The 18318-nt window shown below is 46.8% G+C and overlaps 1 protein-coding gene across 3 annotated transcripts in view; it reads left to right on the forward strand.

Annotated features, from left to right (window-relative positions):
• The window catches only part of LOC138388333 (death-associated protein kinase 1), a 176877-nt gene that overhangs the window by 131535 nt on the left and 27024 nt on the right, over positions 1 to 18318 (forward strand). For all 3 annotated transcript variants that reach the window (XM_069476292.1, XM_069476294.1, XM_069476295.1), the window contains exons 17-18: positions 4005 to 4103; positions 12682 to 12759. In XM_069476292.1, coding sequence (XP_069332393.1) covers positions 4005 to 4103; positions 12682 to 12759 — 177 coding nt within the window. The remainder of the gene's footprint in view (positions 1 to 4004; positions 4104 to 12681; positions 12760 to 18318) is intronic.

Genomic DNA, 18318 nt, shown 5'->3' on the forward strand with positions numbered 1-18318 from the left:
GTACAATGCCAGCAGGACTTCAGTACGATTTGTTTGAGGTAAAAGAATTAATGTCTGAAACAGCTGGAAAATTATACTTCTCCAAAAAATTATTCCCCTGGCATATGTGATTAATTCTAATGGAAATTGAAATTGATAATCTTCACATTGTGGGAGTGTGAACAGGCAGCATCCTGGGTCTCAGCCTTCAGGGGCTGGTTGCTTTCCTCGTTTATCCCGTTCTAATCTTGCCGAGTCAGTGAGGTAAGTGGCTTAAAGGGAAAGCCAAATGTGATATAAAGTAGCATAAAGACTTTGGCTTTCCTTCCTGGATTCTTTAAATGAATCCAAAGCAGCTTCAAGGAACATCCGTGCACTGATTTGACTCCCTGTAGGCTTGGCCACGGTATGCACAGGGGCTACTGTGTGCCCAGCAGCTGGGATCAGCTCCCTCCCTGTGATGGGGCAGCAGGGAGTCGAATGTCTCCTGGTGTTTGCCCTAACCTAGAAAGAGAACAGGTGTTCTTTCCAGCTTCACCCTACGCCTAGATGCAAAAAGTGCACTTAATTCTCTTTGCTATTTAAAATTCCAGCAAGACAATCCCAGACATTCATGTTTTAAAACAATTGGGCTTATTTAATGGAAAAGTCTCTACGTTTTTTGCTACTACAAATGGCCACGATAGTCATAAGTGCTGACGTAAACTTGCATTTCTGCTGCATACGGCATGGCAGTGGTACACAGAGGGCCGCCAGGAGATCATTTTGTCATTGAGTGGAGCTCAGCTAAAGCGAGAATCATCATTTGCCCAGTTTTTCAACCTCTTGGAATCCACAGCAAAGCTCAGGCCCACGATTCAGAGCCCGTCTGGGTCAGAAGTGTGCTGGGCACACAGTCTGCGTCCTGCGCCCGCAGACAGGCTCCCCGGGTTGCTTTCCACGCTCTCATGGTTAGCAGGTCCTGACGTTGGGGTTCTCAGGCCTTCTTCAGAAGGGCTGGTGTCACGCTTGTTTGTCTATTTTTTTTAAACCAAAGGCGATGAGGGCTCTAGAGGGGCTTAGGAGATGTGCAGGGAAGTAAAGGAAAGGCATCATTTCCCACTACGGCACATCCAGCTTACACAAACTCCCTCCACCCGGTGCCAGCATGGACGTGGCACGGAGGCATCTACGATCCACGGGAAGACTGTGGCTCTTTCCCTGTGTTATCCCTGTGTAATCCCTTTTCCTTATCTGGATTAAATTCCCCCAGAGATAAAAATGGCAATTCCAATCCCACCCCTGTCGGGGACCTCCTCACTATCTTTGATGCTCTTGCAACGAAACAGACATTTCTTCATCCTCCAGTCTTCTCACCTGGCTATCAGGAGGGTGGCTGTTTAACCCGGCTGTGTTACCGCGTTAGAGAACACACACAAGGAAATGAAATGGACAACACAGAGTGCGTGGCCCTTACCCAGTTGTTCCTTTTGAGTTGGTGCTTCGTATAAGCAAAGGCAGAGAAAGCATGTTGTGCACACATGTGCACACGCACATGCCACATCTTGGAGTACGAGAGGGCTCCATGTCTGGCAAGCGTTTACGGAGGCCCTTCTCAGAGGCAGAGTGTGGAGGGAGGAGCTCACCACAGTGAATGGCTCTACCCTCAGGCTGCTTTTAGACAGACACGTACACATGCAAATACAGCAGCATCTCTTGTTGTCATCACTGCTGTGACAGGGACACAAGTGCTTTGGAAACATAGATGCAACGATTCAGACATTAAAGAAATCAGAGAAGACTTTTCACAGGTGATCACATAAAAATGATCAGGGCTTTGACAGACGGAGAGCAAGTGTGTCTGCTGGGGGCTGTCGCTGACACGTAGTGGGATTGGGTAGGTATCTAGGTGGCCGGTAATGGGGAAAAGCATAAAATGAAGCTAGGAAGAGACATTGGGTCCAGGGGGTGACAGATCTGGAATATCATGCTAAGGACTTTAGATTTTGTTCTGTCCAAAACCGGGGCCTCAAAAAACCTCAATTTCCTCCACCCCATCACACTCCTCCTTGTTGACTCTCTTCCCTTCCGTAAAACTGTGTACGTTCTACAGCCAGAATTATATCTCCCTTACACTGCATCTTCCAGACACTTCATCCAAACCTTCAAAAGCTTCTCTTTCCCTTCTCTTGTTAGCTCTAGGGTATTTGAACGCTTAATAACTCTTTCTAAATCACTGTAGAAGATAATAGTAAAGAAGTATGAATGTGTGTGCACACTGCTGCACTATTTATACTACACAGAATTGGACCTCCCTGGGTGTCCACCCTCAGTGCACTGGCTCAGTAAATCACAACGCAGCCACACAGTGAATACTATTCAGGAATTCACAAGAGTGTGCTTGATTTAGTTACAGATATGGAAAAGTAGTCACAATCTGTTGTTAGGTGGACAAAGCAAGCAATAGAGTACAAGGTAGGGTATGATTATGTCTTGACTGTTTGAATTATTTCTCTCCCATTAAAGGTTCATAGGTAAGAGCTTAGAAGAAAATGCACCAACAGTGCTTTTGTTTATTTGTACAAATATATGAGGTTATATTTATTACCTGCATTTATTACATAGTGGTGCAGTTAGGGATTTTGGGTATCCCTCACCTGAATAATGTACATTGTACCATTAACCAACTTGTCATCATCCCAACCCCTCACTCTTCTGAGTCTCCATTATCCGTCACTCCACTCTGTACGCCCACATGTACACGTTTTTTAGCCCCCACTTAAGAGTCCAAATATGCGATATTTGTTCTTCTGTGCCTGGCTGCTTTTACTTAAGATAATGGCCTCCAGTTCCATCCATGCTGCTGCAAAAGACAAAATGTTAAGTAGGGATGGCTCCGGGCAGGAGGACTTGGGGGCAGGCAGGGGTGAGGGGAGGGAGTAGGGAAGGAGAACGTTCACTTTCTATTATATGTTCTTATTGTTTGGATATTTGAAATGAGCACTGTTAACTTCCTAACAGAAACAGTTATTTATAAATAGACAGCATACATCAGAGATTCCCACACTTTCTCAGATCACAACATCCTTAGGGTCTCAGTAATTTCTTTTCATGGTTCCCCTAGGGCCAGAGAAATACCTGACAGTTCTGTTCATAAATTGAGTGGTTCAATACAAACACCTTAGTAAGTATGTCCTAACAACTTGGCAGCCATTGAGAAAAATAATACACATAAATTGAAAGAAAACTCCTATTTTTATTTCATTCTTACATAACCACCCTGTTGGGCACTGCACAGCTTCTCAAACCTTGGGCTCAGATTGGACACGCCGCCCTCATTTCCTGTTCCACAGTAATTTTCTCGAGGTACTTGCTTCTTAGCACAGCAGCCGCCAACCCCGCTGTGTAAAACTGTCATTAGAGGGAAGGTGGTACAATCTAGAGATGAGACTCTGAACCGCCTTGAGCTGGTAGTTCACTTGGTGTCTGCACTAGGGGCTCCATCGAAAGCTTCCAATATTCCTTGGCACCCCTGTGACTTCACCGCACTGCCCTGAGGTGCCTTAGCACACAGTTTGGGAACCACGGGCAGAATAAAAATTTGGTGGGCATGTCCTTGAAATTTCACTCATTACAGTGTCTTCAATATCTGTCCTTCTATCTTTTCTCCCCTGGCTGTGTCTGTATTTGAAGCGGCGCAGATCTTGCTCAAACTGTGGTGCCCCGAAGCTCTTGGCTCCTTCCTCCTTCCCGCCAGCACAGCAGGGAACTTAATGTCGTTATCCCATGATAAGCCGCCCACTCCTTCATCCTTTGAAATTGCATTTTGAAGTGACTCCTTGAACTGCAAAGTACTTAAACGTTCTGCCTGGCGGGCCTGCCTCAGTGGATGGAAAGTTTCTGGAGAGAGGAGACAGCGCCTCCTATTTCTTCCTGGGGACCCCAGATCCTTCCTTAATGCTGTCCCCCCCGCCCCGTGCACTCCCGGAACGTTAGCCTCAGCAACAGCGCGAGAAGGACTCTCTTTGGTGTTTTCTCTCCCCCAGTGTGGACGAACACCTCTGCACCTTGCGGCCAGCAACGGGATCCTGGACGTGGTGCGGTACCTCTGCCTGATGGGCGCCAGCGTGGAGGCGCTGACCGCGGTGAGTGGCGCCGGGGCTGGGCCAGGAGAGGACTGGGGCAGGGGGGCTTGAGCCCCCAGGGCAGGAGGGGACGGGGCTCGCTTGGCAACACGTAACAAAGCAGAGAAGCTGCAGTTACGCGGTGACTCCTTCACTGCAGTTATGTGAACATTCGCCCACACACACCAGTTTCATCTCCAGTAACGTTCATCCTCTTCTCATCTCGCTGGGCCCTGCTCCGCCCGGGGTTCCCGCTGCTTCCCACTGGCCTTTGTGTTTCCCATGTTACACAACAGGGCCTCTGCGTCCTTGTGAGATCTGTGTGTTTCGCTGTCCTAAGTGCTCCCCCTCACCCCAGGGCACTGCAGCCCCCTGGGGGGCCCTTTAGGAAGATGTGGAGGAGGCTGGGCTCTTGCTGTGGGGTGTAGTCCCCATGTCCGCCCGGAGAGGCCAGGCTGCCACATGCCTGCCACAGGCACAAGAGCAGTTCTCTGTTGTTTAAGCAGTCTGGCTTTGCTAGTGGGCCTGCAAAATTTTTGTGGTTTTATTTTTTAGTTTTTTTACAGATGGGGTCTCCCTATGTTGCCCAGGCTGGAACTCCTGGGACTACATGCATGCACCTCCATGCCTGGCTCTGAAAATATTTGTAAATTAAATTTCTTCGGCTCCCTCTGCTCCCTCTCCCCATTCCAGATCTAGTTCATCCCAATAGAAGAAACTAGTTGGTTCACATTTCATGAAATAACCAAGAGGGAAATAGTTAGCTAATAAGATACAGTTGCAGTGTTATTGCTGCCGTGTTGCTGGCCTAGCCATGGGCTGACTGTCCCGTCTTCCTCTAGGAAAGTCCTGAAACTCACAGATTAGAGCTTTGCTGACATAAGGTGGTTCTCTAAGGAGATCAAGTGGTGTTTTAATGGGGCAGCCAACATCAGGGCCCTGCGGTTGGAATACAGCCCCACTTCCTGGAGATCATCAAGGGGTTAGCAAACTGTGGCTCTCGGGCCAAATCCAGCCCGCTGCCTGTTTTTATAAATGAAGTTTCACTGGGACACAGCCATGCCCCATGCACCTGTGTAGTCTCTGGCTGCTTCCACACCATAGCGTCAGAGTCGAGCGGCTCCGACAGAGACTGTGGCCCACAGAGACCAAAACACCTACTCCCTGGCCCTTGACAGAAAGCGCTTGCTGACCTCTGGTCTAGGGCGTCGCCTCCCTGAGTGCACTTGTGGTATCTCCATGTCGTTCCTTCCCCCGGAGTAACAGGCCTGCTCTGTGCGGTATGGGCCTAGCACTGTGCTTCCTCTCAGCCAGTTATTGCCAATATTCTGTGTGGGGCGGGTCCCCTTCTTAGGGCACCTCTGTAACCAGCACAAACCCACACCTGCCCTATGTGACCTGGTGTGTCGTCAAGTCCTGCTCAGCCCTGTCTGGGCATGGGGTCCAGTTACTCCATAACAGAGCATTTATATGCATTTGTATTAGGAAAGAGAGTATTTTTTTTTTGTCCTAGAAACAAACTCATAAAGAAACTAGCGAGGATGTCTTTGAAAACGCCAGCTGTTGACTTTTGCCAGATAGCAGCAGTGTGGGTGGGCCTGCTCCGTCCGCTGTGTGGCTGCTGGCCTCCGCAGGGGTCCTTCTGCTAGCCACAGGACCTCCGCCCTCCCCCACGACGGCTGTTTCCTCGGTCCTGCCCGGCACCCTGCGCAGGCTCCTTCCCTGCACCTCCCCGCTCTCCACTTTCCCACCTGCCCCGTCCTGAGGCCCCTCCCACGGGTGCGGGAGCCACACCGCCCAGCAGCACTCGTTCTGCCACTCACTCATTCATTCTGCAAACACCGAGCACATGCGCGGCACCAGGCACAGCTAAGAACAGGGAGTCCAGTGGTGATGAGACAGGTGTGCCCCTCAGGAAACTTCTAGAAACAGAAGAAGGACGCTGACACAACAGTCAACGAACAGTCACCAACTGGGACAGGGTAGTAACAGGGAGAAACGCATCCCGAGGGAGTCACTGGGTCAGGGGTGCCCGGGAGACTCCCTCTGTCCCAGCCCCTCCAGTGTGTACAGTGTGACCCAATCACTTCGCCGTCCTTGCTCCTTTGGAATTGTCTGCTGACTCCTAGGAGGCAGCTGGCGCTTGGCCATGATCACCTAGAATTCGTCGCTGCCTCCTAGCTGGGCTCCCTGCTTCCACCCTTACCTGTCCACAGTCCGTCCCCACACGGCTGCCTGCGTGACCCTGTTCAAACATCAGTCAGATCCTGTCCCTCCTTGCTCAGACACTCCGAAAGCTTCCCAGCAGAGTAAACATCCTTAAGATGGGGGCGTCCCTAAAGAACTGCCCCTGACATTGCTCCCTGACTCCATCTCTTGCTCCTCCTCCTCCCTTGCTTCCCCTGCACCAGCCACACAAGACCCCTTGATACTCTTCAGGCATGACAGCCATCCTGCTGCCTCAGGGCCTTTGCACTTGCTGTTCTTTGGCATGAGAAGCTCTTCCCCAGGTACCCATATGACTTGCTCTGCTACCTTCTGCAGGTTTCACTCAAATATCGCCTTCTGGGCGAGGCCTTTCTGGACTCTCCTACTTTAAATTTTATGCCTCGTCTCCACCATTGCCCCCTGGACTGCCCATCTGCTTCCCGCCTCATTGTTCTCCATAGCACCTCTCACCGTCTGACCGACTCTGGTTTATTCACCTATTTGTTTCTTGTCCGCTCTCTCCACTAGATTTTGTTTTTCATTGTTATAGTGTATTGGTTTTATTTGTATTTTATTATTATTTTTTATTATTTTTTTAATTCAGGATATTATGGGGGTACAAAAATTTTGGCTACGTGAAATGCATTTGCTTGCTCAAGCCAGGGCCACAAGCATGTCCTTCCCCATACAGTGCACCCCGTCTCCATTAGCTGTGGGTTTTCCCACCCCACCCCCTCTACCTCCCACCTCCCACCCCCCCCACCTTACTGGCACCCAGTATTACTACCATGTGAGCACCTTAGTGTTAATCAATTAGTACCAGTTTGATGGTGAGTACATGTGGTGCATGTTTTTCCACCCTTGTGATACCTCACTTCGAAGGATGGGCTCAATCTCTATCCAGGATAATATAAGAGGTGCTAGATCACCATTGTTTTTTGTAGTTGAGCGGTATTCATGGTATACATATACCACATTTTATTTATTAATCCACTCATGTACTGATGGGCATTTGGGTTGTTTCCACATCTTCGCAGTTGTGAATTGTGCTGCTATAAACATTTGAGTGCAGATGTCTTTATTATAGAATGTCTTTTTTTTCCTTTGGATAGATGCCTAGTAGGGGGATTGCTGGATCAAATGGTATTTCTATCTTTAGCTCTTTGAGGTATCTCCAAATTACTTTCCACAGGGGTTGTACTAATTTGCAGTCCCACCAGCAGTGTAAGAGGGTTCCAATCTCTCTACATCCACGCCAGCATTTGTTATTTTGGGACTTTTTGATAGAGGCCATTCTCACTGGAGTTAGGTGATACCTCATTGTAGTTTTGATTTGCATTTCCCTAATGATTAGAGATGTTGAACACTTTTTAATATATTTGCTGGCCATTGTTCCGTCTTCTATTGACAGTTTCTGTTCATGTCCTCTGCCCATTTATTGATGGGGTTGTTTGATTTTTTCTTGTTGATTTTTTTTAAGTTCTATATAGGTTCTTGTTGTCAGCCCTTTATCGGATGTGTGGAAAGCAAATATTTTCTCCCATTCTGTAGATTGTCTATTCACTCTAAGGACAGTTTCCTTGGCTGTGCAGAAGATTTTTAATTTGATCAGGTCCATTTGTTTATTTTTGTTGCTGCTGTGATTGCTTTGGGGATCTTCCTCATAAATTCTTTACCTAGGCTGATGTCTAAAAGAGTCTTCCCCACATTTTCTTCCAGAATTCTTAAGGTTTCACGCCTTAGGTTTAAGTCTGTGATCCAATGTGAGTTGATTTTTGTGAGAGGTGAGAGGTGAGGATCCAGTTTCAATCTTCTGCATGTGGATATCCAGTTTTTCCAGCACCACTTATTGAACAGAGATTCTTTTCCCCAATGTATACTTTTGTCTGCTTTGTCAAAGATTGGATGACAATATGAGGATAGTTTTATATCTGAGATCTCCATCCTATTCCAAAGGTCTATATCTGTGTTCTTGTGCCAGTACCGTGCTGTTTTGGTTACTATTGCCTTGTAGTAAAGATTGAAGTGGCAGACTGATCCCTCCCAATTTTTTCTTTTTGCTTACGATTGTTTTGGCTATACAAGGTCTTCTCTGGTTCCAGACAAAGCATAGAATTATTTTTTTAAATCTGTAAAGAATGATGGTGGAATTTGGATAGGAATTGCATTAATTCTGTAGATCACTTTAGGTAGAATAGACATTTTAACAATATTTATTCTACCAATCCATGAGCACGGTAGGGATTTCCATCTGTGCACATCATCTACAATTTCTTTTCTCAGTGTTTCGTAGTTCTCCCTATAAATATCTCTCACCTCCTTCGTTAAAAATATTCCTAAATATTTAATTTTCTTTGATGCTATTGTGAAAGGTGGTGCATCTTTGATTTGATTTTTGGCTTGACCGTTATTGGTGTATATGAATGCCACTGATTTGTGTGCATTAATTTTGTATCCTGAGACTTTACTGAATTCATTTATGAATTTCAGGAGTCTCTTGACTGAATCTTTGGGATTTTCTAGGTATAATTGCGTATCATCAAGTGCAGAAATTGGAGCAGTAATAAAAAAATCTTTCAAAAAAAAAAAAAAAAGTCCAGGACAAGATGGGTTCACACCTGAATTTTACCAAACATACAAAGAAGAACCCATACCTATACTGCAGAAATTATTCCAAAACACTGAGAAGGTTGGTATCCTCCCCAGCTCATTCTACAAAGCCAATATCACCTTGATACCAAAGCCAGGAAAGGGTGTAGCACAAAAAGAAAACTACAGACCAATATCTCTCATGAATATAGATGCAGTAATTTTCAACAAAATTTTAGCAAACCGAATCCAACAGCACATCAAAAAAATAATTCACCATGACCAGGTGGGCTTTATCCCAGGGATGCACGGCTGGTTCAACATATGCAAATCTATAAATGTAATTTACCACATAAATAAAAAACAAGAACAAAGACCATATGATTCTCTCGATAGACACAGAAAAAGCATTTGATAAAATCCAGCACACTTTTATGATAAAAACCCTCAACAAAATAGGCATAGATGGGACATTCATTAAAATTATTAAGGCCATATATGACAAACCCACAGCCAATATCATATTGAACGGGGAAAAATTGAAAGCATTCCCGCTTAGAACTGGAACCAGACAAGGTTGCCCACTATCTCCACTTCTATTCAGCATAGTGCTGGAAATCCTTGCCAGAGCAATCAAAAAAGAGAAGGGAATTAAGGGTGTCCAAATGGGGGCAGAAGATGTCAAACTGTCACTCTTTGCTGACGATAGCCACTAGATTTTATGTCCTATGAGAATAGGGACTTCTGTGGGTTTTATTCACAGCGAATAAAGTAATAGGAGCTCAATGAAGGAAAGAAAGGAAGGCAGGGAGGGAGGAAGGGAGGGAGGGAGGAAGGAAAGACATGGAATGTTTGTTGTCTGGGTGCTATTTGGATGAACCCTTACAATTCTGTATTTTAAAAAAAAATCCATCATTTGCACCCACACTGTCTGAAAACTGGGGAAGTTATTGTACATATTTCTTTCAGATCATCTTTTCATTGGGAGATCTGGCTTCCTGAACACAGCGAGTGAAGTGGCCTTTAGCGCTTTCCATGGGTTTCTCCCCATGTCATGCTGCCAACTTGGGACTTACAGCCCAGGGCCAGACATGCAGTGGGAGGTGCTGCTAGTGCACAAAAGACACACAGATTCCTGGGCCCAGCTCATTCCTGGTCCCCAAGGCTCATGGGCCCCATGTTGAGATGATGGACAGCTGGGTGCTGAGACACTCAGCCTTCTTTCTGTATCTTTCAATGCATGCACTTGTTGGGTCCCTGAGAGCCCTGTGTGTAAGCAGGAGGGCAGCGGATGTTAGAGTCACTCGTGTGCCAGGTGTGGCCCCCTGAGTTTAGCACCTCGCTCGGCGCCCAGTGGAGCCAAGGCCAGAAAGCAGAGGCCCAGCTCCTGCCCCTTTCCCTCTTCGACAGAAGACCAAGTAGTTTGGGGAAATTCTCAGCTGTTTTAGTAATAATTACCACTGTGTGCTCCTCTGTGCCTGGCACTGGGCTGGTTCTTTCCATTTGGTTTTCTCTAATCTGCTCAAGAACCTGTGCAGGCAGGTGAAGAAACCCCGGCCCGGGAAGGCCGAGTGACTGACCGCACAGCTGGGGAGGGGCAGGCTCAGGACTTCAGCCTGGGTCTTCTCTGAAGTTCAAAACGTGTCCACTACGCCGGCAGGCATTACTTTGGGAAGCTTGAACAGCGTCCTTTAGAGGAACGTGTTTTTCCAACTGTAAAGTGCAGGTCACCGTGAGGAATTATTGTTGCTGGTGGTTCTCTTGTCTTTCAAGAGGCCGAGTGGTGGCGAGTAACCCATGGCAGTGACGGTCCTCCTGTGCTGCCTGCAAATGGAGGTCTGCAAGAGGAAACATCAGGGGCAGGAAACTTAAGTCAAGGCTCAGATTTCTTCTCACTAGGGCAGTGGTTCCCAAACTTTGCTGCTCAGTGGAATTAGCTGGGGGTCACAGGTCGCATCCCATGCTGATGACAGCAGTATCCAGGGGGGAGCCAGCGAGCAGGAGTTTTCCAAGATCCCCAGGTGATTCCAGCGTGCAGTGAAGTTTGGTAACCATATAACCAAGGCCTTCTCTCATGTCAGTAAAGGAACTAGAGGATTGGTTATGCATCTCTGGCTGGAAATGCGGCGTCTGATAAGGCACCTGATTCACCCCAGAGCAAACCAGAAGCCCTTCCCTGCCCTGTGGAGACATTTCAGGACTCACAGGAGCAGAGTGACGGGCAGTCATGAACATAAAACAATCCTCCTCTGGGGCTCCCAGATGATTCTTGGCAGTCAGTCTACAGCAGTGGTTCTCAGCTGGGCCATTTTGCCCCTCAGGGGACATTTGACAATATCTGGAGACATTTTTGGTTGTCGCAGTGAGAGTTCGGGGATGCTACTGTCACCTAGTGGATAAAAGCCAGAAATGCAACTAAACATCCCAGAAGGCACAGAAGAGACTCCACAACAGAGAATTATCCAGATCCAAATGTCAGTAGTACCAAGATGGAGAAAGACTGGTTTAATGGGACCCCTGTCATGGCTCAGAGAATTAATTAAGTTGAGGAACTGGGAGGTTTGCTGTTAAACGGATTTTGGGCATCCCTAAGCTTCCACAAGGATTCGACTGTTTGTTATTGATAAACATTTTAGATAAGACAAATCTTTCTCATTTTTTTTTTGTTGGCAAATCTTTCTCATTTTTTTTTGTTTTTAAAAAATGTCTCGTTTATTTATTTGAAAATTGGTTCTCATCTTTTCTACTTTTGAAGTTTTCTATCTCCAAAACTGCAATAAAACAGCCCCTAAGCCTCTTTTCCTCCTTGGTGGCATGGGCACAGTGATAGTTCCTGCCTCCCAGGGGTGACTTCAGTGTTACTGCATGCCGAGCACTGAGAACTGGGTCCGCCTTGTATTAGGAGGTGTTCGATAAATGTCTGCCATCGTCAGGCACATTCGTGGTGTGGGAACAGAAATGAATCCCTTCGGCATGAAACTGGAGACCTAGGAAAATCTCCAAATAAAATGCAAGCACCAAAGTGCTGTGGGCTCTTTTTCCCTGTTTTCAGTTCACCAAAAATATGTCAATCAAAGTTGTCTGTCAATAAGATAACAAAGTGACCATGGTCAACAATAAGTTAGGGTATACTTTAAAATAACTAAGAGTGGAATTGGAATGCTCCTAACATGAAGAAATGATAAATGTTTGAGGTGATGGATCCCCAGTTACCCTGATTTGATTAATATACATTGTATGCCAGTATCAAAACATCAACATGTATCCTATAAATACATACAACTATAATGTATCCTTAATAATGAAAAATTTTTAAAATTTTAAAAATTGTCAAACTAAGTCTTTTTTGAAATGCACAGTAATTACCAGGAATGGCATCATGTGAGGGCTAGGTTTGTCCATATATGGATTGTAAGACATCAGCTTGCACTAACTAGAATTTTCCATCTAATGACAGTCTTTATTCTCTGCCTAACTGGGGTGAGAGTTTCAGGAGTTGGAGTATTCAGCCAGCTAAAGAGGCTGCTGAGTTATGATTAAACCTGTAGGACTTCAGCGTCTCCCTGTGGGACCACAAGACACCAATGCATGTTGTGTTCCTACTTCTTCTCTTCCGTTCCTGGACAATCACGAGAAATAGCATTCCACAGATAGGGAGCTAATCCAGGCACACTCTTTGTCCACCTGATTTGCTTCTGACCTCGCATAGCCTTGTTTCTGCCTCGGATGGATGGAACTGGTGTATGGAACACACACAGCCCTCTCGTTAAGGGAAAAGAGACTAACACTTTTTCTCTAACAGGATGGAAAGACACCAGAAGATCTTGCTAAATCAGAACAACACGAGCATGTAGCAGGTCTCCTTGCAAGACTCCGAAAGGTGAGAAATTCAGTTTATCGGTCTGAAATTCTCTACTATTATTTAGGTGAAAAATGCTCAGTCTTTTTCCTTGTAAACTATGAGAGTGAACAAACAAGGCTTTGGACACCCAGACTCTACGAAGAGGCATGTGTCTCTGTCCTACAGTTTGCATATCAGTTGGCACAAATGCATAAGCTCCCTATCGGATTTCTTCTTCTCTCTTTGGACTTGGAAATCATTTGACCTCTTTACAGTCGCTGTGCCTGGTTCCTCCCCTCCCACCCTCTCTGCAGTATCTCCCTCCCGTGAAGTAGAGAGGAAATGAGGACGCTGACTCTGCCTCTTTCCTTCTTATGTTTTGAGCTCCAACATGTCAGTTAAGCTCCTGTTTACCAATCTTCGTTGCTCTAAGATTTACACAAACATAAAAATAAGTGAAAGCAGGTGTACCCTTTCCAGCCACATCATAGCAACGTGTATTAAGGGACTTCACGCGAGTCATTTCCTTTAATCTGGGGACTCTACGTTTTATGTACGAAGGTGTTCACTGCAGTGTTATTTATAATAAAGTGATAAAAATTGGAAACATCAGGTGACCAACAATAATGTCTAGTAAGTTATCCTACAGCTACAGAGTAGAATGGCTTTTGGCTTTTAAAGTATTTTTGAATAGGTTTTAGTAACAGGAATTTAATGCTTAGGGTGTGCCCTGGGCGTCAAAGCATAAGATAAATTGTGTGTACATCATAATCCCTGCTATGTTCAAAATGCAGAGAAGGAAAATGTTCCCAGTGGTGTTTTTTGGTTTGGCTGTTGTGAGTAATTAACATTTTCTTCTTTAAACATTACTGTATTTTTTCCAATTTTTTTTACAATAAATTATAATTTTTTAAAAAACAAACTTTCTAGAAATGAAAAGGTAATTCAGTTGGTTTAGGTACTTGTTGAAAAGGTATTGTGCAAACCCTGCTGTGGATCCCTGTCGTATGGATGGATGGAGACGGGCCTGTCTGCACCTTCACAGCACTGCAGGTTGCATGTTTGTGGTTGTCTCGCGGTCTTGCCAGGGGCAGAGGGGGCATCGACTGGAATAACTTCTTTCCTTCTACAGAACATAAATGTAGAGAGACTCAACAATTTCAGGTACACATGCATATTTAAAACCCTTTGGAGTTGACCTGCTGGGGGATAATGTCATGGATCATTCATGTTCACACCCTTGTGCTTTGGATTTTGAGACCTGGCCACAAAGACACCGGGCAGACGATCAGGGAAGGCTGAGGTCTCCCAGGCTGCTGCAGGGATTTGGTTTCCCCTTTGTTCTGGAAAGTCCAGAAAGAGCTAAGTCTGGAAAAATTTTCCTAGCCTGACTCATCTGTTCCTACAGAAAATATGTAAATTAATTGCAGGCTTTGTGTTTCCCACCCTGTACCACTATGGACTGTCTCATTATCACAGCGAATGAGAATTTGGACTAGAATAATAAGGGAGATCTTTTTGTTTACAAGAAAAAATGAGGCGGGGGTAGAGGGAGAGCCTAATAGTCACGGTGCCAATCAATAATGAACCTTTTTTTTTTTTTTTTTGAGACAGAGTCTCGCTTTGTTGCCCAGGCTAGAGTGAGTGCCGTGGCATCAGCCTAGCTCACAGCAACCTCAAACTCCTGGGCTTAAGGGATCCTACTGACTCAGCCTCCCGGGTAGCTGGGACTACAGGCATGCGCCACTATGCCCGGTTAATTTTTTTCTATATATATTTTAGTTGGCCAGATAATTTCTTTCTATTTTTTTTAGTAGAGACGGGAGTCTCATTCTTGCTCAGGCTGGTCTCGAACTCCTGACCTCGAGCGATCCACCCACCTCGGCCTCCCAGAGTGTTAGGATTACAGGCGTGAGCCACCGCACCTGGCCTCAATAATGAACTTTTACGTAACATTTCTTAATTGTTAAACTCTCTTTATTTGAATTACAATACCAGCCAAATAAAACAGCCCAGGCCCATAGTTTGCAACCTCTGGTTCTGGCTGTATTATACAGCAGAAGCCTTGCATTTGGGTGTAGAATCTTATGTTTATAGACAAAGTGTCCAGATACAAGGGCTGGTGTAAATCGATTACTGGTGTACCATCCATCAACAGTGAAAAGTCAAAGGAAATCTGGTCTTTGCACAGACTCAATAAGCACAGATTTTTTTCCTGTTACTTATTAGGTTTCCACTTACGGTCCACTTGTAAAAAGAACACTTTACTGAGGAATGGTGAAGGGCTTCTAAAGAAATAGGCTTGACACCTTTACCAGGTATATAAACGTGCTTGGTCTGGTATTCTTGGATTTCCACCATTCCACACAGACAGACTGGAACCCCACCTGTGCACCTGGTGCCTGGCTCGTGTCCCTGGGTAGCAGTGCTGTGCCCCTGCCAGGTGTTTGCGGCCCCTGCTCAGCTGCCACAGTGCCAGTGCCTCCCACTACCGGAGCACTGTGGAAAAGCCAGTTGCCACGTTCTTTCTTGGCTTGGAGTGCTGTTTCCCATCTGAGAAACTCTCATCAGATGAGAGCGGGGCGCATGGGTACCTGCAGTTAACTCATCTCAGAGCGAAATATCAGCTGCAGCACCATGCCCGGCAGCAGTCCAATGCAGGGACCCTTCCTCTGCAGAGGGACGAGGCGTTTTGTGGGGCTGTGCTGTGTCTTGCCCACCTTGCCTTAGGAACGGTCCCTTTGATTCAAAAGTAGATTGCTGTGCTGGATACAGACCCAGATACGCACTACAATGACACGTCTGGAAAAAAATGAAGAAAAACGGTCAGGAAAAGGACTTAGGGGAGAGCAACAGCCTGCTAGCTGGGGTTGGCTGGATTGCTGGGTGGAAAGTTTTGCTCTCTTCCTGTTTCCCCCTTTTCTGCTGTGTGCTGGGATGACTGTCACAGTTAGAAACAGAAACACGGAGCAGCTTGCTCCGTGCCCCGTGAGGCGGAGCTGACTGCCATTCAGAATTTTGAATTTCACGCAGGCTCTCGCTACGTCCCACGTTGGGATCTCCATTATTTTCTTCCATCCACTGTCACCTTTGTTTTTGGTGCCTAGATTCTTAAAAGAGGTTGGGAGGGGGAATATGACAACATTTAGTATTTTGCGATTATCCTTTGATTTTTCTCAAAAAGAGAGCTCAAGGCAAAGAATGGTCATTTTAGTACCTCTGATTAAAGGACACCTTCCCCCTTAGCACCCGGAATCCACTGAAAAGTTTCCCCCTCATCTGTGCTTTACGAGGCAAAATGCAGGGTGGTGGCCGAGAGCACGGACTCAGGAGAGAGGCAGCCTAGGCTCCAGCCTCAGCTCTGTCACGATTTCGCTGGGGGAACTAGGAAGCTGCTGAACAGCTCCGTGCCTCAGTGTCCCCATTTGTCAAATGGGGTGAGTATGGTGCTACCTCCTGGGAAGGTGATGAGGGTTGCATAGGTCCATGTAAATGATGTCCCCAGCACAGTGCCTGCACACAGTAATCCCCACCTGTTTGCTGTTGTTGGAACCTTGCAGACCACTCTTGGAGCTGCTGTGAGGGTGTCAGCGATGGCCACTGTAGCAGGGCACCCTGGAGAGTCATTTGTAGTAACAGCCACCATTGAATCCTCAGTTCCTGTGTCAGGCATTGTAATTTTACAAGATCCCCAAAGTTTACGGAGGGGAATATTCCTGCAGGAAGCCCAGACTCAAAGAGCTTGGCAACATGCTGATTAGCGCAGAGCTGAGATTCCCACCTGGCATAGAAATACCTGCTTTTCACTCACTTTCAGTGGGCACAGGGTGGCTCCACTGAGGATTCCTGGGCAGACAGGACGGTGTCCTCTCTGCACACGCTGCTGTACCTGTGCTGAGCGACCCTGTTTCGTGGTGCACACGGATCACCTTCCCGTGCAGAGCCCAGGTCCCTGTTCCCTTCAGCAGAATCTTCTAGGCTCAGTGCTGAAGGAGTCCCTCATATTTGTTCACCTTCCTAATCCCTCAAAGGACTCTAGACTTCAGCTTCCTGATTAGCCAGAAAAGGAGGTGTTGTCTGCCAGCCGTATCCAAGCACCGTGTATCCTTTTCAAGTGTGAAAAGAAATCCCCACATAAATAACTGCTTGGCACCTGGTCCACCGATCCTGGAATAATCAGTTATTGGAAATGACTGAGCTGTCACAGTGCCATCCTTGAAGAATACAATGGTGAGGACTGTGGCGGGGGCTGCAAGGAGCAGACAGTACCTGTGGAGAAAGTCCAGAAATTGATTTATTTGCAGTTATGAGTCGGGTCACCTGGAGGAAGAGATTGTTCACAACCAGAATACATTGGGGAGGGGGAAGGAAGAGAGTCATTCACACCCGGAGCATCCTGGTACCATTTTCCTTTCAGTGTCATTTTCTTCTTGCTATTTTCCATGTCTCTCACCAGGGCGCTGTGGGCACTTGGTGTGGGTGGGACATCCTGTCCTTGTAGGATGCTTCTTGTCCTTGGACCCACAGCATCTATCTAATGTCTTAGCATCCCTTACCCACCAATATTGTGAAAATTGTTTCTTACACCTCCACTCATTTCCTGAAACCCCCTGGGGTGCTGCCACCCTGTGTAAGAACCACTGCAGGTTGATGCAGAACACTTTCATGGGGAAAGGTCTGTATCTGGGTCAGCCAGGGTGGTGGCCCTAAATTGCCTGCCATTTTATTTGGTTTCCAAATGGGCCAAATTAGCAAAAGAAATGCATCTTGTGTTCTCAGCTCTCATCATTTGACATTGCCTCAGAAAGTATTTTTAAACCACATTTGCTAGGGAAGCAATGGGAATTCGGCTTCTGGAACTAGAACCAAAGTCATCTCGTCTCCCTGCACCACTGGAGAATCGAAGGGGAGAGGGCCCGGCTGTTGTGATCATTAGACAGTGCAGGGGGCTGACCCATGGGAGATGGGACCTTGCAGCCAGGGTGTTCCAGGGGCCCACATGAGCTCCCCATCTGGGAGGGGCGGGGCTGAGGGTGGCTGAGGCCAAGGCCAGGGCTCGTGGGGGAACGAAGAGCACAGGGCAGGGCTGACCTGTGTGGGGTCTGCTCTGGCCCAACTCCACAGGAAGTGAATTGGGGCCAGGGGTGTGCGGGGGCCTCTGGTACTGTCCATGTGCATGTCTTCCCAACTCAGTGACATGACAGGCAGTCTTGAAGTCAGCCAGGCTGGGAGCATTTACATCACAGGCATCAGCAAATGCTGCAGATCACCCCCCACCAGAGGTAGTTGACCAGCTCGCCATTGCTTTGGGGGTCTCTGAAAGCCTCCACAGCTCCATCCTGGCTGTAGGTAGCACCTTATTACAAAAGTAGGTTGTGCTGTCTACTCTATGCTGTGCTCAGTCCTACCGATAAAAACAGAGCCCAGTGTAGCCTCCAAACCTGCCCAAGGACTGTGTTGTTGCTAAGCCAACCCAATTGACCTTCCAGAAAAAGGAGGGACTCTTGTTATGACAGGCAGGGAGGGGGGATGCATCTAGATTTTGCATCAGCACCTGTTTTCACTGGATCTATCCCTGCCAGTCCCATTCTGTCTGAG

This window comes from Eulemur rufifrons, chromosome 7 (assembly GCF_041146395.1).
Source record: "Eulemur rufifrons isolate Redbay chromosome 7, OSU_ERuf_1, whole genome shotgun sequence".
In the NCBI taxonomy this organism is placed as follows: Eukaryota; Metazoa; Chordata; class Mammalia; order Primates; family Lemuridae; genus Eulemur; species Eulemur rufifrons.